The sequence below is a fragment of the Tauraco erythrolophus genome, chromosome Z (assembly GCF_009769465.1).
Source record: "Tauraco erythrolophus isolate bTauEry1 chromosome Z, bTauEry1.pri, whole genome shotgun sequence".
NCBI lineage: Eukaryota > Metazoa > Chordata > Aves > Musophagiformes > Musophagidae > Tauraco > Tauraco erythrolophus.
This window is the reverse complement of record NC_141496.1, coordinates 4,724,999-4,749,873: the sequence shown is the minus strand read 5'-3', so window position 1 is coordinate 4,749,873 and position 24,875 is coordinate 4,724,999. Positions and strand designations below refer to the sequence as shown.

The window sequence follows — 24,875 nt, the reverse complement described above, 5'->3', positions numbered from 1 at the left end:
TTACAAGATAAGTTTGAATCTAGTTAATACCTAAAAGTTGGTAAAAGGTATTGTGAAACTAATTTTTTTCATTCCTATGTCTAACTATGCATTAGGCACAATAAGCAATGTTAAATAGGAGCTCAAAATGATAACTCCTGGAGACTAAACTACACCCAAGACCAGCTGATGAGACACGTGCATTGGTCACTGCGACACGCTACTGCGTATGTTGTATGGGAACGACGTACAGGCCTGGAATGAAGTCATGCACTTCTCATGACAGTTCACTTTGGTTTGCTTTCCTTCACCTTAACTTTGTTGTCTGACAGACAGGCGTTTATCAATCACATTATCTACCCTCGCCAAGGAAAAAAGCTGCCTTTTCAGGACGAAATGAAGACATGCTCCTGGTACCATGCAGTGATCACCTTGGCCAAAAGCATGTAACAAACAAAATCCCCTCATGTCCCACATTCAACTAAAAAGTCATTACTGGTCTGGTAGAACAGCAAGTGCCACTACATTCAAACAGAATGGTCTTCACTCACCTTTAAAGCTCTCGTGCAAAAGCTTGATGCAGTCTGTAAACGAACAAACCACGGTGGACGCCACCGGAGTGTCACTCTCTAGCCAAGGGTAGCAGGGCTGGTTACTTAAAAGGAGAAGTGAAGCAACATAAATTTCAGTGCTGAGCTACCAGAGCGTAAACAGATCACAAACATTTAAACAATTTTAATATTCTAAAGCGTAGTAAATCAATATAGTAGGTACTACACAGGAAATCAATACAGAAGGTATCAGCAGTCCTTTCATTCGAAGGCAACTCTTTAGGACTACCTGTTTCTTCCTTAGAAAAGGTAAATATTTAAGATCACACTAAAGATACACAATACCATTGGGTAAGCAGAGATTGCTTGTTTGATATTTCATAACTGAATTAAAACACCAAAACACAGGAATTTCCAAATGACCGCACATAATATCTGCAGTCAGACTTCTAATTAAATGTTGGAGATGCGCTCACAGCTCAGAAAGCTGTTGGCCTTGGAAGAAAGGAAAATTCAAGTGTGCAACAATACAAAAAACTCTCCAAGTGAACACAGAGATACACAAGACAGATCATCATAGGACTGATTTGATCCAAGGTTTCTTTACATACCACTGGCATTTGGGTTTTATCTGTTCGTTTTTTTTTCCATTTTGTTTTAAACTAAGGAGTTATCAGTATTACAGAGGCTAAAAAAAGGAATCTAAAATTTAAATTTAAGTGTTTCCAGAACTAAGTGCAATCTATTTTTTTTTCCTCTTTGCTTCTTGATCAGAGCTTGGCTGTATTTCTTGTACTTAAAACAATAACTCAATCTAAGTCTTGGAAAATTTGACTTAAGGAACTCATTAATTAGACCATAATTGTTAAGGATATGACAGAAGTCACAGCTATTTAATAGAAGGTCACAATACACTCACAAATTAGAAAAAAAATAAATCAGATAACAATGAAATCCATTCTTACAGGGTTAAAGTTCTTACTTTAGCAAAAATTAATTTAATTTTGAAATGCAAAATATACCTTGCATCTTCCTTATCCAAGACCAGTATCCATGGTTTAAAGAGTCCAGCAATGATTGAATACAAGGACTGTAATGCTAAAAGAAAATGAAACATAGAAGTTGCTTTCCCCCCCCTCAAATCAGCAACAATAAACATATTACAGTTTTCCAAACTTGAATAAAATGTCCTTGCTTATTCCAGCACTAAATTAGTTCTTCCTGGTCAAACAAAATTTTAAAATACAATATGCTTATTAGTAACTGGTTAACAATATGGCTATTTTATCAACAATCACAAGCATTTTGCATTGCTTAGATGTCCGATTAATATCACTTTCACACATCTCAGGCTGTGGAGGTAATGATGATTCATACTTTAAAGCTGCATATACTAAAATAAAAAGTGTTTTGGTGACTTTCTCTAAATGAAAATCACATCATGATGAAATTCAGTAGTCACTCATTTCCAAACCACTGCTCAGTGCCAAAGACTGTATTTTTCTTTGAAGAAAGTACGATCTCAAAGTAATTTTAAAGCAAGACCAAATGTAAACAAGGTTCCTCCAACATGCGCAAAGATAAAGCATAAAGTTCCACATGGCCATTAAGTAGAATCAACATATCCTGTCTGTATTTTAATATTCTCATCACCACACAAATACAGAGCAAGAGGCTTTTACTGCATATGTAAATGGTCTTTAACAGAGGAAATTAGACAAACTGGGCGCCTCGTCTTAAGTAATCTGCTTTCAAGACACATTACCTGCTAAAATTCTGTTACTGCCAACAGGCTCTTGGGCTAAATTGGCAACTGCTGTGTCAATGAGTTGTTCAGTAAGATACTTTAAAAATTTATTCACTTCGGCTGCATAAGGACTCCATTTTGAGAACAGGCCAAAAGTCCTGAAGTCCACTGAAGCCAGACGAAGTTTGCAGAAAGATGTGGAAAGCCATTCTATTGTCTCTCTAACCTGTAAAAAGAAGGAAACTATTAATCAGCTACAGAAAGACTGCACAGCAGTGTTATTTAAATGTCACTGGTGGGCATCTGTTTCAGCTGCAAAACATAATAAATCAACCAGAAAGGCACCCACCTGTTCTGCAGAGAGGAGAATTTTTGCAGCATCCCGCAATACAGGGCTTTCGGTAGAGCTGCTTTTCTTGAAGCTTCCCTGTTCAGTCACTGATGATCCACATCCCAAAGCTTTAAGTGATGCCTTCCAACAGTCGGGGCTTAAAAGCTGCTCTGAAGAGCCTTAGGTGAAAGAGAAGGAAATGGATTTGTGAAAATCAGGAGAAGGATATTAAGCTCTTCTCAGTAAGAGTCAGAAAAGGTTAATATTAGACCTCTCTACTACATAAAAAAAAATTAGACAAGGCTGGAGTTTGAAAGCCCAAAGTTTAAAGGTGAGAGATATCCCTAATTCTCAAACGCAAGTAATTTAATATTCCCTTTTGGCATCTACACACTCTCATCTTGAAAAGTTTCCCAGGCACTCAGTACACCCCTGGATAAATATGCGTATTAAGAGACAGTTGTTGCCTCAGCACATGTAACTTAACAGAAATTAAGTACTTTTTTTCTTCATTTTGGAGGCACAGGTAGCATCTAATGTCAATGAGGACATTTTCAGCAGATTTCAGAATCAGTCCCAGGTCCCCAGAACTCCAGTTCTCAGTTTGACATTGAGTGGTGCTCAAGAACAAGGATGCTGCACTACAGATAGTGGCATAATTATCATTTAAGAAGTGCTTCCATTAATAGAAACCTCTCCTCCATCCTGATCTACGAGACGGGTTGAAAATCTGTTGTCACTGATGTGTGTGCTTTGATCTACAGAAGACTTTTTCTAGTAGAGCTCAAATACGTCTAATAAAAACGTATCACATAACACGCACGTGAACGTGCGTATAGAAACTTTTTTTTAAGTTTTAAATCATTCTGTATGTGTTGCTATGTAGCTCTACTGCACGCCATTCATATCTTTAAGTCAGAAGAGTTCTATAGGAAAGGCTTACGTACGCATCGATTCAGATACTCACTTTGCACGAACAGTCTTAGGAAATCACTATAGTGATCAGGGAACTGATACTGCAGAAGGTTAGTCCAGTGCTTACAGAAGATATTAAATGGCATCAAAATATCTTCTTCAGGTTCAAGGCCACATGCATTGAGAGCCAAGTGAATAGACTCCAGAAGCTTGGTACGTTCAGATAGAGGTGGCTTAGCAACATTTAGCCATTGTACAAGGTCAAACTAGAACAGAGGACAGGAAGCATTTGTAAGTAGAAGCTTTAACAGCCACAACACCTTTAGGAGAAGGGAGAAATTGTCAGGGGAAAAGGAATCCAGAAGTTTTTATATGTATAAAAAGAAAAAAAAATAATTTGCACTTCATTAGCCCCAGCTCAAACCAAGGTAACTCTCTCTGAAGGTTACACAGAATCTCAGAATGTCAGGGATTGGAAGGGACCTCAAAGGACCATCTAGTCCAGTCCCCCTGCCAGAGCAGGACCACCTAGATCAGATCACACAAGAACACATCCAGGCAGGTTTTGAATATCTCCAGAGAAGACTCCACAACCTCTCTGGGCAGCCTGTTCCAGTGTTCTGTTTCCCTTACTGGGAAGAAGTTCTTCCTCATGTTTAAGTGGAACCTCCTATGTTCCAGCTTATATCTATTTCTCCATGTACTGTCATTGGATGCCACTGAGAAGAGCCTGGCTCCATCCTCATGACAGTCACCCTTTACATATTTATGAACATTAATGATCCAGCATATTGCAGAAGTCTCTGAATTTATGAAGCAGCCTTTACCAGGGGTTCTCAGATTCATAAGAATGTGTATGAACTTCCACGCTTTCCCACCGCTGCCAAACACACACTTGCAAGCACTAGACGGGCTAATCTCTGTAGCCCATAAATTTTCAAGTGGAGAAGCAAAGCTTCTGTAGCATCTAGGCCATCTGTTCAGACCTCGGTCAGCAAGGACAATGCTGACCACTGCCACTAAGCACAGATCAGTGTCATGCCCAAAACAGACTGCCTGTTATTCACTGCCTGTTCCTCTGTTGAACCCTGTCTCTGTGTAACTAATTAAGAGAATAAAAGTGATGTCAAAGCCTAATTTCTCCACTGACAATACAGGTAGGTAGTATCACGCAGCCCCGAAAAAACAGATGTGCCAGTCACTTGCTCATCCCTAACTCTGTAGGTTTTAAGAGACAGGAAGGACATAGGTGCCAAACAGAGACGGAAGATCCAGACCCTGTTCCAAATTTTTATTTGTTTTTATTTTTTAAGATACCTGAGATTCACTGGCTGTTTTGGTGAATGTCTCTGCAGAGGTATCAGGCAGAAGAAGACATCGAGAGCCTACTTTCATTTCAAGAGTAAGAGTGCACTGAAGAGTAAGCTCTAGGAAGCACATACTGATACTGTCTGGTCTAGGAAAGGGTAGTTTAAGCTGACTAGTTGCTTTTGCCTCCAGACCCTCTTGAGCTTAAATACAACAAACACCATTCAGGATGAGCAACATAGATCTACAGAACCTGTCAATGCTATTTCAAAGTATGAAATTTCCATCTTTTTCTTCTTTAGCCTAAAGTCAGAGTCTTTAATAAAAGAACACCCATACAAGCAATCCACAAAGCAGATACAATATTCTCAAGTGCTTTACCTTTGTCAGCAACATGAAGACAACATCACTGTTATCCTCACTCAGAAAGGCCACGACTTCTTTATATAAAGTCACAAACTCATTGGGAGAGGCAACAGGAGTGAAGTAAGGAGAAAGTAGAGTACAGAGCCTTCGATTCTGCAGGATTGTCTGGAGGAGACGTTTGCACTCTGACTTGGTCCCACTGATGAACACCTGAGGAAATCAGGAATGGAGAGAGAAAAGGCCTAGTATGAATCATAGAATGGCACAGGCCATTAAAAAACTATTAGAGCTTTTTGTCAAGACAAGCACAATTTTTGTTCTTTTTAAAAAAATTTTCTCAAAAATGACAGACTGTATGAGATCGACTTCAAATAAATACTGCTGTTCCACTAAATACAATGTAAAATAAATGTTTCCCTAGCACACTTAACAGCACTCGTGACCACACACGCTGTATAAAAATACCTAGAAGTCCAATTCTTCAGGTGGTTTAAGAGAAGAAAAAGAATCCAGATTTCAGCAGCTCTGCTTGACATTAGGAAAGGTTTAAAACAGATCTGTGGCCATGGAGAGCTCTTGGGCACCTCAGCTGTTAGAGGTGCTTAAGGACAGCCACACATGGGAACAAACTGCATTTAAGAGAAGATAAATGCCTGGGTCCAAAGCAGAGGCTAATGCATTTTCTTAGAACATCCACGTAACGTGCTCCCCATGGGAAATATTACCAAAAACAACAAGCACTTATGTGCTCTACCAGCAAACTTATGGCTAGCTCTGTACACAAAGAATATTTCTTGCAAGGCTGTAGAAGAGAGGTGTTTAAACAGAGGTTGACAAGATGTACATCAGCTAGAAAATGATCAGTAACAGCGAAATATATGCCAAAACACTTTCATGCACTGGAAGTACCCAAACTTTAGTCACCTGCCCAAAAATCCAGCCTCATTTAACTAAGACAATGAGCATTTATTTATTAGCACTAAGTAGGCATCTCAGAGCAACAGTTTTTATTCTGCTTACATGCAAGCTTAAACTCTCCTAAAGACTGTGTATATCACACAATTAGTTGAAAGGAAAATGGGATAGAGGCTCAGAAGTTCACTTCTGAAAGTTTTAGATCCCCAACACCAGGAGGTAATTGGAGTAAGTGTCAGGTACTCAAAAAATCAAGAGAAAAAACTCACCTGGCCTAGGATCTCGATGCAGGATGTGAAGAACTGCCGTGTGGGAGGATTGCGTTGAGTTTCATCACACACGTAGTCCACTAACGTAAAAAACAAACTAATTCCAACTTTCTTAATCGCAGGCATAGGCTGCACCTTGTAGATATTTATTAAGGCTCTGAAAAAAAAAAGGACAGATTAAGTTTACGTATGGAAAATAATCTGTGACAAAGGAGAAAAAGGCTATATATTTTGCAAGAAACCCGAGATGGGTATTTCTGGCTTACACAATAATCAAGCATGGTTTCACAGAGTCACAGCACAGTTGAGGTCAGGAGGGACTGCTGGAGGACATGTGGACCAACCCCACTACTCAAGCAGGGCCACCTACAGCTAGTTGCCCAGGATGGTGTCCAGACAGCTTCTGAGTAGGTCCAAGGATGGAGACTCCAAAAACTCTCTGGACAGCCTGTGTCCCCCTCACAGTAAAAAAGTGTTTCCTGATGTTCAGAGGCAACCCTCCTGTATCTCAGTTTGTGCCCACTGCCATGTCCTGTCACTGGGCATCTCTGAAAAGAGCCCCATCTTCTTTGCACCCTCCTTTCATGTATTTCTCCATATTGTTGAGAAACTCCTAAGCCTTCTCATATCCAGGCTGAACAGTCCCAAGTTTACCTCAAGTAATTTTGCTGCCTGAAATGGGTACCTCCAAACCTTAGAAAGTCTCCATAATGTGAGCACATTGTGTAGGAAACCAACTACACTAAAGAAATCCCAGCAGAAGTCTAGAAGATTGAGAGGAATGGTGTTGCAAAGCTGGACCTCTGGGATGAGCTCTAAAAGGCCTTTAAAAAAGGAAGAGGGCCTTGTACTAATCCATTTATTCACTGCCCCCCAAAAAAGTGGTATTATATAAGTCCTGTTATAGTCCTGTTCCATTCATGATTTTGTTTCACTTAGTGAAAAGTTACTTCAACTCACAATTCTCAATTAAAGTATTATGTCCTGCACTATTAGAGGGGAAAAACCTAGGGAGAAATTAAAATACATAGTTTAGCCTACAGCTGAAATAGCTGTGGTACAAGTTTGCCATTTTCTAAAGTTTAACATAGCACCCCTGTCATCACTCAGCATGCTTCTGCAGGATTAGTAGGGCTATTCTGATACACAGTACAGTAAATTGAAGTAGAAAACAATACTGTGTGCCCTGTGGAGGCTGAATGACCAGCAGTTAGCTCTTCTGATTAACAGAGTTCTTCCTTTAGAGGTCGGTGTCACAAACATACAGCGCCCAGGATTCCAGCTCTGTCGTCCAGCTCCTTTGCTGATCAGCATTACAAAGACCACACAGAGAGATCCCACATTTTAACTCCAATATACAGAAAAAGAAATATAAAACATCACTACCTAAAGCAACGTCTGAACAACCTACGTTATAAAATTTTCCACATGTACTGCTGCTTCCACAACACCCAGAGAAGGTGGCTTCGTAGCTTCTGCCTGCAGTTGTCTCACTTCTTTACGCAAAGCATGAAGCTGCTGGCTCACTGCTTCATTTTTATGTTTCCCTTCAAACTAAACAACAAAAAGACACATACTCATTTCAGAATAATATCTTTCGCTAAAATTCTTCAACGTTGCACATATTTGTAAAAATGAAGCAGAACCCAGTAACAGAACTCTGTATATAGATGGGTCTCCCCTGAGAGTTTTGATCAGATTTAATACACCATGCCCAAGCACACGTCCTTCATCACGTTCCTATTTAATTATCACACACTAATATAATTCATGTCATTTATGTAAGACTTGTAATCCACAGGGATTGAAACTTAGAGGAGATCAAGAAATTCATGTACCAAGCAACGTGAGAATATTTCTTCAAACATTTTCATGCTTCTATTCCTATCAGTGACCACATTCCCACACTGGGAAGCAGTTTAGAAGGGACACTATGAGCAAAGCAAATTTTATGCAACGACTTATTCTTCAGCTGTTGATCTGCATCTCATCTTAAGCATTACACTGTCAGGTACTTCAGGTAACTTACGGATGGATGGATTTATTTGGTCAACTGCCATCACTCTCGTAACCATTCAGTCATTCCACTTTCATTATCCAACAACCCCAAACCACAAGTGATGCCACATTATCTAACCTGGATGGTTAGAAGAGCTGCTCCCTGACAGCCTTTATTTGAGGTTCCCCGGCACTCCAAATGGAGGGTGATCTGCTCTTCCCGATTGACGTACAGCTTCGGTACTGTGTCCAATATTTCACTATTAAGAGCAACATGCTGAGATTCCCAGAGAGCTGCAGTTCTGAAAAGCATTAATAAAGTTACCAAAATCTTTACTGAAAACGGTAATGTTAAGAATTTCTAAGCAAGAGATGAGACTTCAATTTAACGTGCTGTACAAAGACTCATGATACTTTCCTAGAAAACATAAAAGGTTATTAAACGAAATTGAATTAAAACTTCAAAGTAACAGCACTTCAAAGTAATAAAGAAATAGGTTCTTAGGAACAAAACTACTCAAGTCTGCATAAGTTTTTCAGTTATTCCACATGACAACCTGGAAGGAAATTAAATAGATCACTTTCTGTAGGAAATGCAATTTTCCACCAGATAAAAAAAGCTGGACTGTGGGATTATTCAATCAACAAAAAAAAGCTCACCTAAAATTGCTGCTCTAATTGTTTAGGCATATTCTCTCTTGGGCTTAGCAAGTTTTGTTTTGGTTTATAATACTGTTATTATATGACTACATTGTGTGAGAACAGCTATAGATTCATCAGATGTGTTTGAAAATAATTCAGCTGGATTCTCTAAGTAGGAATATTAAAAACAGAAAGTCTTTCAATCACAAGGCCAATAGCCCCAGAAACCAGATTTTTCTCTTGGGGGATACAGTGCTTCACGCTATAGCTACTTACTACATTAGTGCAAAGCTAACTTACTGTCAACAAATCCAGCCTAAAGGGAGGCTTTACTTTAAGAAGTATGCCAAATGAGAGAAGAAACTGTAGAAGTTCGATGTCAGGTGATGTAATCTCAGTCATTAGATAAGACTTGGGTAGTCTTACCTCAGTTAAAGGAGTGGAATAACAACATGATAGCCAAGGAAAAAAAACCCCACAACCACCAAACAAACTTTTACAAGAAGTAAAAGAGTCAAGTACTGACAGTCTTCTGACAACACCACAAATGAGGCTGGCACCTGAAGACAATGCTAGACATGCTAGCGAGGCAGAAGGAAAATAGCTATGTCTTACTTGGCATGTCGCTGCAAGATGTTAAGGTCCATGCACATGAGCTGAATTGCTTCTTTCTCACTTACTAGACTGGCAGAGGAAATAACTGGCACAGGAGCTTTCATCATCTGGAGCGGAAGAAGGGGCTTGGGAACATCAAACTTCTTCAAATTATTCATTATTCTCTCTTTGGCTGGACAAGAAAGGAGAAGCAAGTTTTGTCAATACAAAAAGTTTAGAAGAAACTGAACAAAAACTCACTCGACCTGGCAATGCGCGCTTGCAGCCCAGAAAGCAAACCGCATCCTGGGCTGCGTCCAAAGAAGTGCAGAGTGAGGGATTCTGCCCCTCTACTCTGCTCTCATGAGACCCCACCAGCAGTACTACATTCAGTTCTGGGGCCTCAAACATAAAGAGGACATGGACCTGCTGGAGCACCTCTGCTACAAAGACAGGCTGAGAGAGTTGGGGCTGTTCAGCCTGGAGAAGAGAAGGCTCCGGGGTGATCTTATAGCAGCTTTCCAGTACTTAAGGGGGGCCTACAGGAAAGCTGGAGAGGGACTTTTGACAAGGGCATGTAGTGATAGGACAAGGGGCAATGGATTTAAACTGAAAGAGGGGAGATTTCCATTAGAGATAAGGAAGAAATTCTTCACTGGGAGAGTGAAGAGGCACTGGAACAGGTTTCCCAGAGAAGTTGTGGATGCCCCATCCCTGGAAGTGTTCAAGGCCAGGTTGGATGAGGCTTTGAGCAACCTGGTGTAGTGGAGGGTGTCGCCACCCACAGCAGGGGGGTTGGAACTAGATGATCTTTGAGGTCCCTTTCAACCCAAAACATTCTATAAATTTTTTTTTGCCTGAAACATTTTTAGCAGCAGACATATTCCTCAGGATTCCTCCATTTTTAAAAAAGTCACTTAACTAGTCTTATTTTTGTTGACGAACTTTATTTCTCACAGCTAATTTTCATGGCCAGCTCCACCACACAAGATTAAGATCCAAGTGCCCATTGTTTCTTCCAGCCAATCCTACCTTCTGTCCTTCCAATTTTACTCTTATCACCTCATTTATTCTCCTCATCTGACAGAGGCTCCCAGATCCAGACTGCTAAGCCAAATTCATCTTCCTTTCCCTGCAATTCATCCTCATCTCTAGTCCTGTCAGCTCCAATTTCTCCCCAAAGCACAACCTCTCTCCAGGTGAGTTCTCTCCTCCTACTGATTGCCATTCAGTTCCTTTTCCCAAACAGTGCCAATTCACCTATTCCAAACTATTCCAGTTTCCCTCTCTCCCCTTTTTTAATAAGCACCAAAAAAATTCAGTCTTATCATATCCTTAATATATCTACCACAACTATTATCCCCTTCTGTGCTAGAACAACCCTTTCACCATGCCAAAATTCCAGGGAAACTGCAAGGTAAGGCATTGGGAACAACAATGACAAATAAACAAAAAACTCACCAACACGAAAACCCACATCACACACCAGAGACAATCTTTCTGTTTTCTGGTGGTTTCTGGTTTCAAAAACAGTGGTTTCTGGTTTTGCTTGCAGCTGTCTCTAACTAAACTTGGGGAAAACTCAGCCTGTCTAGAGTATGCTCTGTGTGGAAGAATCTTTGGGTAGTTCACCCATGAAGCTCCAGGCACAACATCACCTGCTGTTCTGTGATGTAGCAAACTTTAAACCCAAAACGTCGATGTTAGCCTCTCACATGGGCATCTTAATCTTAGTGAGAACAGCCTGAAAACTTCATGAAAGACACTGTACCCATAAAAACCAAACTGTATTAACACCTTTATTCATAGACATCCATATGTTCCTAAAGAAACCAGAGCTTCAACATGCCAATAATTCTTTCTGGCCAGGAATATTAACAATATTCTTATCTCTCACCTGATAAAGGGTTAGTGAAATCTGTGTGCCCTGCAGAAATACCAGTTGTAGGTGATTCAAGCTGAACCTGTAGCCAAAGGTTTAGAGCTTCCTGAAACTCATGGTGTATGAGCTCAACGTTGACATACTCCATCCACAAATCCTAAAGCACAAAAGAATTGAATTATCATTCCCGTTTTAGACAGCACCATATGCTGCATCCATCCCAGTAGCTAGAGAACTAAAATAAGTATGCAAAACCAGACCTTGCAGTTTTTAAGTCATAGGAAAATGTTACCAGGAAAAAAATCTAAACTGAAGAAAAAAGCTGCAGAATTTTTATCGCAAACAAATAAGCCACTGAAAAGCGTTTGTGACAGTTAGAGAAGAAATCTGACAAAACACACATGGTATAACTTCTAATAACTTAGTTTTAATAATCTGTACCATTTCTCTCTAAGTTCCTAAAAAAAGAGAACACAGTAAACCAAAATAGTCTAAAACATCATGGCATAATTAACTGTAACCAGACTAAAGTAGGCTGCACTTCTAGGAGTCCCATATCCTGGAAGAATAGAAACAAAGCAGGTAGGATGAAACGCCCTTTCAAAATCTCACTCTCGCAGGCCTCTAACTATAACAACTCGTTAGGCTTCCTGGACAGAATAACACAATTCCCACTAACTGACTCATATTTGAACCCAAGATATTACAGACAGTATCAACACGAGCAGACTTGGGCTCTCAGTCTTCTGTCATTTAAAGATCCAACTTAGATAAACTCTCTAGAATTACCTTAGAACATAAAAAGAATTACAGAACAGTATAGAATAAGGACTGTGTTTTCATTAAGAGATGCAAGAAATCTACTCATGAATCCTTGCCCGAATATAAAGGAAGACTGGGACAGCACATGATTTTTAGGGGAAAAAAAATAAGAGCTGTAAAGTATCACACATGCGTTACACAAAGATCAGTGACACCAAGTCTCTCACTAGTCTGGAGGACCCACTTCAATAAGTGAGTGAATTTTGGATCCCAGGTTGCCAATGTCATTAGCACTTTACCTGTTGATTCTGCATGACTTTAGCAAGCCTATGTGCATCATATTGCTTCGGTAAAGAAGGAACATATGTGTCTCCTTTCTGGAAACTCTCTTCTTCCAACCACAAAATGAAAACATTACAAAGCCTGAGAAGAAAAACAGAAAAAGGAAAAAATAAATCAATGTGAATTTTAACTGCATGCATGGCATGTATTCCACAGCAGTCTCATTCTGAAGTTCGAAGTTAAGACAATAAAACATGCTACAAGGTGACATGTCTCAAAACGTAGACGTTTCGGATGGTTTGTGACTCACTAAGTGTCAGTTCAAAGAACAGCAGTAGAAGGAAGCTATTTAGAAAAGCATGAAGGGCAATAACCAAGAGTAACAGGACAAATTTTGAAAAGGAAAACAGTTACATGAATTAGCAAACACGACCCAGGACTGTGTCTCCTACATCAGGGAACCACATTCACAACTCCATTCAAAAGACCAATGAAGAAAAAAAGAGTATGTCTGAGCAAGTCTGACTTCTCACCCCATAACTCCTCTAGAGCACCTGCTCTAAAAGTTCACACCTCAGCTACATCTCCTAATTCCTTGTCAGACTCAAATACATGGCTAGTTTATTCCCGTTTCCTCCTCCGCTAGTGTTGTACTTAAACATACTTCCTTCTTCAACTGACATCGCTCCCCCGAGGGGTAGGTACCCATTTTATACTCATACTATCCAAGCTTTCCTGATTAAATACAAGGGAGAACTAGCATACCATTAAGTCTTTGCACTGTGGAATTAAATAGCAGTAGGAAACCCCTCTTTTCTGTATCAGTGTCACTGGTGAAAAAAACGGAAGCAGTCTAGTTCCAAGAGTCAGCCCTTATGCACTCTACCAATATTTTCCCTCCTATCTAAGTGGCCATTAAACTTCCCAGGTGTAAGATTTATTTGGCTGCAGAACAGTCTGGCTTTACAGAACAGTTGAAGTAGGGAACTCCTCTGAAATGAAAGACAAAATATGAATCAAGCGACACACAGTGAGCATCTCCGGATTGTTTTTCACAAACGACCAAGGAGGATTTATGATCTCCCTTGTTCGCTCATGCAGCAGCTACTGATTGCTGAGGGGGAAGCACTTAAAATAAGCTCAGATACTGTATGCCCAAAAAAAAACCCCCTGAACAAGGGACTCTTTCCAAATAATCCTTTCAACTAGTTTCTGAGGATATTCAGATATTGTAATTCTGCAAATATTTTTTAAGGTATACTTTTCAGAACAAGTCTGTTTAACAGAACCATAGACTTCTAAACAGCACAGCTACAATTTCCATGCACATGAGATATGTAGCTCTTGGAAGATACTACCCCTTACAAAAGTGAGCATTCACCACCCGTGTCTCCCACCGCTAAGACCATGCTCTAGTAGTTCCATCGAATAAGACTGAACTGGGCAGGTTTTGGTTTTTTTTTTTTCACCTGACAAGCTCCTTATGCAGTTCTGGTGAAGTCAGGTAATCTGGTGAGCAGCTCGCCTTCTCTGGTGATCTGTCACTGCCCTCTGCAGGACTCTCCACTCTTAGGGCTTTGCTGGCAGCGTGGTGGAAATCTGCTACCTCCACTAAGCGCTGCTTCATTTCATTCAGTAAGTTAATATGAGCTGCACTCTGGAAAAAACGCCTTCCAATACAGCCATCTACAGGTAACCTAAAAATGAACAAGAAAAAGCACAACAAAGTCTTGTTGCAAGTGTCAAATCACCATCTCTGCAAATAAACTGACTTTTCAGAAAAGATGCCAGCACCCACTGCTTTTGGATGCAGCCTTAGTGTGAGGCACTTATTAGCCCCACTTGCAGTGCAAAGTATACAGTGTTTGCTGTTCTGCTAGAGCTCTTACCACCAGACTCACCCATATTGTGGTCCTGGTCGGTGAAGGTAAAGGAGGAAGAATTTCTGCCAGATTAGTGGCATGAGAGGGTGATCAGCAGGGGTAGCAAGGGCCTGGTGAGCCCAGCGGTAAATCATGAGCCTCTGAAGGGAAGGTACGATGGGCAGCTTCAGCTGAGTCTGTGCTTTCTGCAAAAGGAACGTTTTCATTCAAGTGTTCTGCTGTGGTTCCCTGTATCAGGCTGTCACAGCTTAAGCCAACAGATTAACACAGCCTGAAAACTCAATAATGATGGAGGAGAGAACTTTGGAAACATTCGCACATCCGTTACAGGTCTTAGCGGAAAAACTGCCCAGCTCACAGTTGTGCTGGACAGCTGTTAAAAAGCACTGCTACATCTCTGATGCTTAAAAAAAGGTAGCATGGACAGATGGGCTACTGTGATGCAAGGCCAACCGATGGGCCGCTGGTGTTAATTACAATGAATTACTGTTTTTCATCAGAGGTAGATGCTGCTGGTTTAGGCTTCCACACAACCAGTGGTGTTAGAGAACAAAGCAGCAGCAGTGAAGGGTGCAGCATGTTCCAATCAGTAAAAATAAGACTTAAGCCACATGAGGATGCAGAATCCTAGAGCACGCTACCACTTTTAGCTTTTTCCAGACTACATTCCATACAGCCCTACTGGAAATCTAACATGTTCCATTAACCATTCTATGATTCTATGTTAAGTAAAACTAATGTGAAGAAAGAATACAGAAGGAAATATTTTTTTTTCTTTTTCTAAAAGCTAAACAAAGGCAATGCAACATATAAGCAGCAGCACTCCTTGTTAGCAACACAGAACACTGCTTCACAGACCCACTAGATCATCAAGAAGTCACACACCAAGCTCTCACAGACCGTGCCTGAGGCATGGGAACAGGAGGCTCTTCCAAGGTCCCAAGCTTCAGCACAGACCCTGGCACTACCTCATCCCCCACACTAGACCTTAGGAACCGTCAGCACCCTTTTCCATACATTTCCCACGTTCTATCTCACTGTTTTCCAGGTAAATAGAGACATGCAAGCCAATGGACAAACGCTCTCCGGTCTAGTCTCCGAGGATGCAAGACATGGTCCAGTCTGGAGACAGTCACACCTATGCTTCATAGAACATAGAGAAAATAACCTGTTTTCATAGGGCTCTAGACTATGCTGCTCATTAAAACACACTGAAACAGTTGAGATGAAGCATGTGCCAATGGCTACACTTTGGACAGCTTTGGTTTCCACTTACTTCATTTCAGAATTCCTAACTGAATTTAGGCAAAGAACCTGGAAAATGCTGCAACATGTCTTAAAGTACACCTGACTAAGTGTTTTCTTAAGGGAAATACCTAAAGAGTTCTTAAAGGGCTGGAAAATAATTCATCAAATGGAGAAGCAAATACAGAGAAAATAGTAAAGTCCAGACTTCTGAAAATTCAGATCATCTGAGAAATGCTCTTTGAAATACAAAGAAACATTTTCCCACCTGTAAAATAAGAGCATCTGCACTCCCCATTCTCAGTGGCACAGAAAAAAATCCACTGAAGATTGTAAGGCATTCAGATGACCCAGAAAATCAGGTAAGAGCACTAATTACTGAAAGAAGTTTTCTGTAAACAATGGTATCTTTAAATAAAATCAGATATTTGCATGGTAGTTTTTAAGTGATAAACTCGAAACGTAAAGAAAAATTTCCCTGAGGTATACGTTCTCCTGGAAAGCCAGACAAAGCATTAGCTATGCTTTTGTCCTGGTAAGAAAAAACACATAAAATAAAAACTAAACAATGCAAGAGACCACGTTTTCTCCAGGAGTTCTCTCTAATAAACGTGGATGAACAGTTCTCTCACCTTCAAAGCTTGATCAGGAGTTAAGGCATTAATAACCAACTCCCCTTCCACAAGTCTGCGAAGCTGTGAGTCTTCTTCAAATATTGACTCCATATTTAACACCATCCATGAAAACCATACCTGTAAGAGTAATAACAGAAACATTGATAACAAAATGGCAGGGGTAGGATCAGGAAGCTTGCTGTTTTCTGGAAGAGGAATATGTCTTTGCCAGATTCCCATTACAAAGTTGCAAAAGCAATATCTCAACAAGAAAACTGAAAACCAGCTTCCTCCATCTACATTCAAGCCTCCCCTTTGTATTCTGTACAACCTTGGCAAAGAAGGGGAAACTAGGGACTACTGACAGAGTTATCCAGAGAGTTCTAGAAGAACTCAAACCCTGTAAAGTAAGATCTTCTCTCTGACACTTGCACTACTCATCTCCGGTTGGGGTACTGCAGGTTTTCTTTCTTTTTACTCCAATGAGGAACTTGCTTAAGCAGAGAGAAAGCAACTAGTATTCAAAATACTTATCAGAAGACGACTGATCTAACAGAAGAGTCAGGCTTTATGTATTTTCTCTCATTAAATATATCAAGAACAATTGAAGATTAAAAGAAATCTTAACTAATAAATCCTATTAGAGGAATTCTTGGTCACAGATCAGATAAATTTTCTCTGCGCAAAGAAAATCCATGTTCCCTTTAGTATAATAAACCCACAACATTCTCTTAGGCTAAATTAGGATTTTAGCACAAGAAAACCCATAGATATAGGGATAAGAAGAAAGAGAAAACAAGAGAAAAACATGCAAACAAATCTGTAAAAACACCACCAGAAACTAAACACCTGCACATTGCTTATCCCAGGGTTGTTCATACAACACTACCATACCACTTACCTGAGAAGAATTGGCATTGCCCTCAACAAAGGAAGGTGTCACATTGCCTGCCACAATCCAGCTGACAAGCGAAGACAGCAGACCTTTGTCACAATGATAGCCCAAAGCATTCTACACAGAAACAGAAAACATTTGGGTTTTTTCGTAAGCAGTCTAACAGATGATTTACAAACTACAGGTACATCACTCTACCTTCACCCAGGCTCCTTTCTGCCTCATGTTGCTACTTCCCAATCTTAGCTCAGCCAGCCACCACTGAAACGCCTGCTTGCACTTTGTCTTCTTTGATTAAAAGATTCTGGTCTATAACAACCATCTCCATTTTCTCAGGAGAAGACGCTCTATTTTTGTTCTTAATACACTATTTCAACATATGAAATGCAAAGACTACAAACTAAAATACTATGATAAAATTCAAATGAATGAAACCTGTGTTCCAAATAGGTTTTTATTGTTATTAAAATATCAGACATTTCACTAATCTTGAACTATTCAGAAACAAATCGGATAACCCGATTATCATTCACCATCATAACTGTTCTTGTTGCATCTCAGGAAGATACAATTGCATCAGAATCAGAATGAGCAACACACAAACCAACCATTTATTCCATAGCTACCCCAATACACCACACATCCATTTACCTTGTGTTGTTGGTAAAGCAGCTTTTGCACACAGTCTTCTTGACTGTACTGAAAAGCAGCTTTACATAAATCATCCAGCAAGAAGAGTGTTGCCCGGTCCCTGTGCCACAGCTGCTGGCTGGTGAGGACCTGAACCCAAAACTCCAGTACTGCAGCCGGCCCCACTCCATTTGGCTGGTCACTTAGAAATATGTGAGTCTGCCACATTAAAGGGCATAATTATTCAACAGATTGAAGCTTCAATTAAAGGATAAGAAATTACAGAAGAACTGTTTAACTTGCATAAGGCTGTGGGCCTATCTTTAAAGTAAATAATTTATGATGCAGCTCTCTACACCTATGTAAAAACAGCTTTGTCATCTCCAACCTCCAAAAGAGATTCTGCAGCCTGGACAGCTGAGCACCTTGTGCAATCAGCAAAAACAGATGGAAAAGCCATGAGCAGGACTCCTGTGACCCGCAGGCATAAATGGCACCTGTTTCTGAAGTGTAGCCTGCTGTTCCTGCAAAAGGACTCCAGTCCTTACCCCTCTCTAACATTAGCAGACCCTGGATCTCGACCTCTCTGCACTTAGAAAAAATACCACAGTTCCCTAACAGAGGAATGTTTTCATACCACAGCCATAAACTAATGGTCAAAAGCAAAGCTTCCAAACTGCATTCCTGAACTAACACAAGCAAGAAAGTAGCGCTGCATATTACATTCCCTTTTTAGGCAGTCTTGACTTGGTATTACAAAATGCATTTTCTAAGAAGTCTGGAAGGCACATATTGTTGTCATGGCCAGGGTCACATGTACCGACAGATTTAGGCAAGTTTAAGCAGAAGTATTTCAGGAAACCAAACCCAACTATTCATGCTTGATGCAGGGTACTCCGTGGCTGCAGAACTCCTAGATTCAGTATTATTTCTAACCTTAAGCACTAACTCAGTCAAAAAAGCCTACCTGTTTTTAAAAAACTTCCCCTCACTCTTTATTAAAAAAAAAGTCTTACCTGGATCATACTACTGAGCAGCTTCACATTTTCTCCATAGCTGACTCCTGTCAAGTGCTGTGTTACTTTATGGGTAACCTGCTGGGTCACACCTTGAGGGACTCCACTATCCAGGTGAAGGAACAGTTGGACATACGATAAAAACCTAGTAATGTCAACAAATTAAATTAGTTCCAAAATTTCTCCTTAAGTGTAATATACAGAAAAGCTACTTCTAGAAAATTTAAAACCAGCTCAACAGTACCGGTGACACCCATAAAGAAGGATTTTGATTCACAACCATGCTGCAGGGTTAATTGTTCCATTTTTACCATATCATAGGTACAGTAAGAGCAGTTCATGGCAGACTGTAATTCCAGGCAGCTGACCAGGACTAAACACTTAGAATCACAGAACAGTTTGGGTTGGAAGGGACCTCAAAGATCATCTAGTTCCAACCCCCCTGCCATGGTGGGGTTGATCCCACCCAGGACCCTAGTCCAGGAATTGTCTGGGAGACTGCCAGGAGGTCCAAGACAAAAGCACCCCAGGGACCACAGTCTAATTTACCAGGACATACAGCTGAGGTTCAGCACTCAAGTACACTACCAGCTGCTCAACTTACTAGTAAGAGACAGTATTGCCTGCTTATTTGTCTCATTTGTCTAAACACAACATCTACTTGTCAATACTGCTGGTTGGAGACCACTTCCGTAGCACAGCAGCAGCATCAGTGACAATTGTACATGTGAGGTCAGTAGGAGACACTTCCACAACTACTTCCTCAACCACAGTCAGAGTCAAAAAAGTTCATCATCAAATAAACCCGATGTACTTCCCCATCACCTGCATCACGTTCTCACTGGATGCAAAACCCAGAATGAAGTCTGATAAATTTAATAGCTAAGATTAACTTTCGTTGTTCTTGATCAATAAACATATTAAGAACATATAATGCTTACTGTTCATTCTTCAGGAGATAATACTGGCAAGAGTAAAATAAGGGTAAAATTTTATCCAGCACATGGGCTACTGTTCTCAGATACCTAGACTGGACAAGCACACCCAGAAGAGGGATCCCTTCAGCACAGAACTTCTCAATGCTGTCAAAACAAAAACAAAATAAGGAAAAACACATTGACCATCAGTAGAAAGAGATAGGGTGTTGATTTTTTTTTTGTTAACTAAGACAAAGATATCCATATCTTTACACTTAATCTTTGAAATCCTAAACAGCTAAATCCACATTTTTTTCTTCAGCTGTAGGAGTCATTTGATTGCTGACAGATTTGATAAGTTTTTCCTGTCTTCCAAAAGTCACTGGAGATATGGGTCTTACCCATCAAGTTTCAATCAATCTAAAAGCTCAAGGTTCTTACCTAACCTAGGCAACCAGCCTTCCTCTCCAGGCAAAGGGAGAATCTACAGAGGAAACTTCATATTCTCCACCTTTGACATCTCCTCAGGATGGATGATGCTCTGGACATCTTTACTACCTATTGATGGAGTTTGCAGGGTTTCCTAACAGTAGGTACTTAGACAGCTGCAGTCAGAGGAGAAATTCTACTCTTACTATCCAGAAAACTCACTAGTGCCAACTTATTTGATACATCAATCTGCATCAAGTTTTGCTAACTGAGAAGTGTTGCACATTAGGAAAAAGATGTAAAACATTAATCTTATGTCTTATCTGAGGTAATGAAAATGAAATGCTGTATTAAGTCACCAGCATACAGTACAGCACTTTGTTTCTTCTGCTTATTACCACAACTGGCCTTGAACTTTCCATGTGATAAATATCAGCATTATTACCATTATTGTTTAGACAGCAAAAGGAAGTCAAATGGTTACTCAAAAGGTCTAACAGTGTTTGGAACACAGTCAGGACTAGGAGGTGCAGCATCAAGGTTGTAAAACTCCCTATTATTACCAACAAAGGTGTTTTTTTCTCCTCACTATTTTTGGAATACTCTGCTGCACAGCCCTGCTAAAAAAGTTACCTGTAGAACAACCCTTTCAGTAAATGTGCTTAAAAGTTACTCCTGTCCACAGCAGTATTGAAACTGAGGGGTTAGCATGACTATTTCTCATGATTATTTTGACCCTAACATGCAGAAGGCAAAAAAAATAGTCGCTAGCACAATAAAGGAAACAACACATTGTTTGAAACTCCAGTCCCTGAAAGGCTGCTCAATCCCTTGCATCAGAAGCCCTTTATTCTTTAAACATGCATAAAGATGTTAACAGCCCTCAGTTCATCGTTAGGTTGGCTGCTCAGTCACTGGGGCCATCCATCCAAGGCAAACACAAGAAAGCAGGCTTACCTGTGACCTAGCGTGGTCATCGCCAGTGCCAAGTAGCAGCCGATGGGGACGTTGGCCTTCACAGCCTTCAGCAGGGGGTGAAGCGTGACCGACTCGGTCATGTCGAGCACGCTGTCAGACACGGGGACTGCAGGCCAGCCATGCTGCATGCCACGGTCGTTTCTGTGGAGCTTTAACCTCAAAATCAAACCCCACGCCCACTGGTTAAAGGAAGTCTCTGGCGTTTCTCCGTAACGAACAATGCTGGCTAAGTAGGAGACCTGGAACAAAGCAGCAGGAACAGGAATGAGGGGAAGCACAGCCAATTCTACAGCATGAACAGCACTAGTCCAGGACTTGGGTCAGCTTGGATGAATTTCTTCTTCTACCACAAAACTGTGACACAGAGCAACAGTAGTTATTTTTCAGACACACCATGTAGTGCCACCAATTAAATTTATCCAATATCTGTTTCTATAGTCTTGATTTCCACATCTCCCCTGCCCATCCCTTTTATTAAAGGCTATCAACCTACACCATTTGGCTAAAGTTTTCTAAATTAGCTATTGGTCTTAGATTCGATTTTGATTTTACTATTAAAAACAAAAGCCAAGCAACCACACACAACCTTCAATAACGTTTAAGACTGCTAGTGAAAGGAAAACTAAAAATACATCTGTAAAAAAATAACATTGGTCAACAAAAACGCCTAGAACCTGGCAGCCTCTCCTTGGAAAGAAGGCTAATGTGGACAAGCAGAGTCTCTGCGCCACGTAAGTGTGTTCATTATCATGAAGAGTCTGTCTAGATTGGAGGGAATTATAAATCCTTGGGAAAAATTTTGTAGGTGCTCCAACAGATCAGCGTAAATTGCAGAGCTGGAAGTCAATGCAGATATTTCATCCTCTCTGAGTGGGGGTACAAGAACCTAAGCATTATTTTCTCTCAAGTTCCAATTACAAGCTCATGCAAGTCAGGACAGATTCACCAATACAAAGTGTCAACCAAGGCTGAAACAGGCTTAAAAAGAGAACTTATCTAGCTGGCACAAGACAACAAACTATGATTAAATAGTGCAGAGATGCAAGTCAGAAAAGAGCTGAGACAATAAGGAACATTCAAACCAAGTGAAGAAAACACTGTAGAAAAAAGCACAGGGGAGGAGACGAGGAGAAAGCACTGTACAAGAAATACTGAGAAGACAAAGCACAACACAATGCTAAAAGCTTTGAGTAAATAAATAGAAGAATCTTGCATCGAATATCCAAAAAAGGGATTTTTAACCTTGATCTTTCTATCCTTCCATTCCCCTTCTGTAACTTGGAGCCCTACCTTCCTCAGTCACTTGTGTGCTGTAAAACTCAATGTAATAAGTGTCTATTTCTCATATAGATGTTCAATGTAAGTCTAACAGTATTTCCAAATATCTCCAGGGGTGCAAAAAACCCTAAGAGTACATTACAGCATTGTGGCAGTATTAAGATAGCATAGCTTTTAAAGAAAACAAGGTCTTGGCCTGCAGTTTTTCCTGCCTATCACTCTCAGTAAGTTATTCTCTGTAATTCTGAAGAAGGCATACCTGTTTTATGCTTTCAGAAAGCAGCCCAGCATATGGTTTCTGGGAAAGATATTTCTGATATGCTTCCAGAACCATCAATGCAACCTCAGAATGGACAGCTGGATCCAGATGAAGTGCACCCTGCCAGAAACAGAAACCACATCACAAAACTTTGTCTCATTTGAAAGGTCTGTACAACTGTATCATTCAGATGCATTACAGAGAAATAAATCTTAATTTGAACAGCCAGAAAAACATTAAGTATTTTAATACCTAGGCAAAATCTTGGCCAGTAAGAAAAACTTCAGCCTAACATTGAAGAATAATGAGCTCACACTGGGCAATGTGAAGCTCAACAGCCAGAAAAAAGTTTCCAGAAAAAAGTGACCATAATCATTTCCCATGGGCATTTTGTCAATTTACAGCAACTAATCCAAAGATCCATGGATGGCACTTTAAATTACACAGTACAGACACTGGAAATCTTGCCTTTAAAAACAAAACCAAACCAAAAAACATACCATGTTTTTTTGTATCAAAACCTAGTAATTCCTCTCATCAATTGCCACATTAAAGAACTACCTTTCCCCATATCAAAGGGCACAGACACGACACTGTTATTGCACAGCAAAGACCTCACGGTTAATTCTCCCTACCATTCCTTTGTTTTCATGTGTCATCAAGAAACAGGGATGAAAAAGTAAGGTAATCTTCATGTACAAGCATCAAAGAGAAGAGCTCAGTTTTACCAAATGCACAGATTACAATGATAAAATGGATCACTGAGTGCAGGCAACAGGATTTTTTCCCCCAATCTACTCCTCTTTCTCTCTGTAAAAGCATTTACCTTTGATTGGATCCTGAACTGATGGAGGTCCTGGAGCAATCCATCCTATGGAATATTTTCCAATCATTTAAATTATGCTCAGGGCTTTGAAATCTAATCTCAACCATTAGTTTTCTTGCATTGTGAAAAACATACCTGGATACCAGCCTGCAAACTACAGCCACACCAGTCTCATACACTTCTTGAAGGATTCCTCTATTTCTGTAGCCACAGAGATCTTAATCAAGTGACTCAAAAACTGTCCTGTCAGCTGTTTCCTCTTGTTTAGAGAGGAAACTCCTGCTTAAATATCTCTTTTAATCTCAGCTGCAGCACTACAAGAAAGCAACACAAGCAAATCCTCAGGCAGAACGCTGCAAAATTATTGTGAAGTTCCTACCCTATGCCATCAAGTGTACAGCCATCATATAAAAGCATGTAATCAGCTGTTTTAAAACTCAGCTATATTCCTAGGTTGAGTAAAACTTTTGCTCTGAAAAACTGATCAGGTTCAGGCCTCCTGATTTTAATACGTACATGGTCACCAAATCCCCAGTTCAGCCCTTCCAAGATAATGCAGGCTAGTTTATTCTCCACTGTTGTTAGAGTGTAATTTAACAACCAGTCACGAATCAGCGCGATCTCAGACGAAGAAGGCTTCCACAGGTGCAACGGCAGTTCTTTAAACAGATATAAAGAAACCTTTGAGGACAGAAAAAAAATAAAGGCTAATCACTACTAGGTACGGAACAGTAATCAGCATTATGCCCTTCTGTCTTAAACAGTGATACGATCAAAAAAACCCCACAGATAGGTCTTCAACATAGTCCATTCATACCAAGATGTATCTTAGAACAGAGTCTGGTACATCCTCTATTTTTAACTGGTTGCCAGCTTTAAGCAATGGATGTTAGAACTTACCATCCCAACTTTCTCGATGGTGTCTCTAACTCGATCCAGCAGTACAGAAATAATCTGTGTATGGATGTTGGCAATTGCTCTCAAGAGTTCTCGACCAACTTTTGAAAATGTCTCTCTTGTGGAAAGACTGACATAAGAGACCTGAGAAGACGAGCAGAGAGAAGTTACGGGTCATGGCTGATCTTCACTGACACCGCAATAAAACATCTTTTGGAAAATACAGAACCAAATTGCTCTTGGTGAGCTGGACAAAGTTGATAAATGTCAATATTAAAACTGAAACTGATTGCCCTAGAAGATAAGGATGTTATTATGTCACAGTGATAAAAGCGAAGTCCAAGACTAAAGATCAGAACTACAGCACCACACACATCGAGAAAAAAACAAAACAAAACACAAAACCAACATACACACCACAACAAAACACCACCACACAAGGAATTTCAGAGCTACAAGCTAAATCT

At 40.2% G+C, this 24,875-nt stretch overlaps 1 protein-coding gene across 3 annotated transcripts in view; it reads right to left on the bottom strand.

Annotated features, from left to right (window-relative positions):
- EPG5 (ectopic P-granules 5 autophagy tethering factor) overlaps positions 1–24,875 on the bottom strand; it is a 64,146-nt gene that overhangs the window by 16,062 nt on the left and 23,209 nt on the right. The window contains exons 13-35 of one of the 3 annotated variants that reach the window (XM_086628763.1): positions 24,382–24,552; positions 24,028–24,192; positions 22,686–22,805; positions 21,128–21,387; positions 19,766–19,906; positions 18,825–18,969; positions 17,830–18,027; positions 17,185–17,295; positions 16,302–16,421; positions 14,443–14,609; positions 14,011–14,238; positions 12,559–12,682; positions 11,513–11,654; positions 9,637–9,808; positions 8,519–8,681; positions 7,793–7,935; positions 6,382–6,538; positions 5,213–5,407; positions 3,576–3,789; positions 2,627–2,787; positions 2,296–2,503; positions 1,553–1,628; positions 531–634 (exon numbers count right to left, since the gene is read on the bottom strand). In XM_086628763.1, coding sequence (XP_086484889.1) covers positions 531–634; positions 1,553–1,628; positions 2,296–2,503; positions 2,627–2,787; positions 3,576–3,789; positions 5,213–5,407; positions 6,382–6,538; positions 7,793–7,935; positions 8,519–8,681; positions 9,637–9,808; positions 11,513–11,654; positions 12,559–12,682; positions 14,011–14,238; positions 14,443–14,609; positions 16,302–16,421; positions 17,185–17,295; positions 17,830–18,027; positions 18,825–18,969; positions 19,766–19,906; positions 21,128–21,387; positions 22,686–22,805; positions 24,028–24,192; positions 24,382–24,552 — 3,685 coding nt within the window. Of the gene's footprint in view, positions 1–530; positions 635–1,552; positions 1,629–2,295; positions 2,504–2,626; positions 2,788–3,575; positions 3,790–5,212; positions 5,408–6,381; positions 6,539–7,792; positions 7,936–8,518; positions 8,682–9,636; positions 9,809–11,512; positions 11,655–12,558; positions 12,683–14,010; positions 14,239–14,442; positions 14,610–16,301; positions 16,422–17,184; positions 17,296–17,829; positions 18,028–18,824; positions 18,970–19,765; positions 19,907–21,127; positions 21,388–22,685; positions 22,810–24,027; positions 24,193–24,381; positions 24,553–24,875 lie in introns of all 3 variants that reach the window. The other 2 variants (XM_086628764.1, XM_086628765.1) reach the window with 2 other exon arrangements.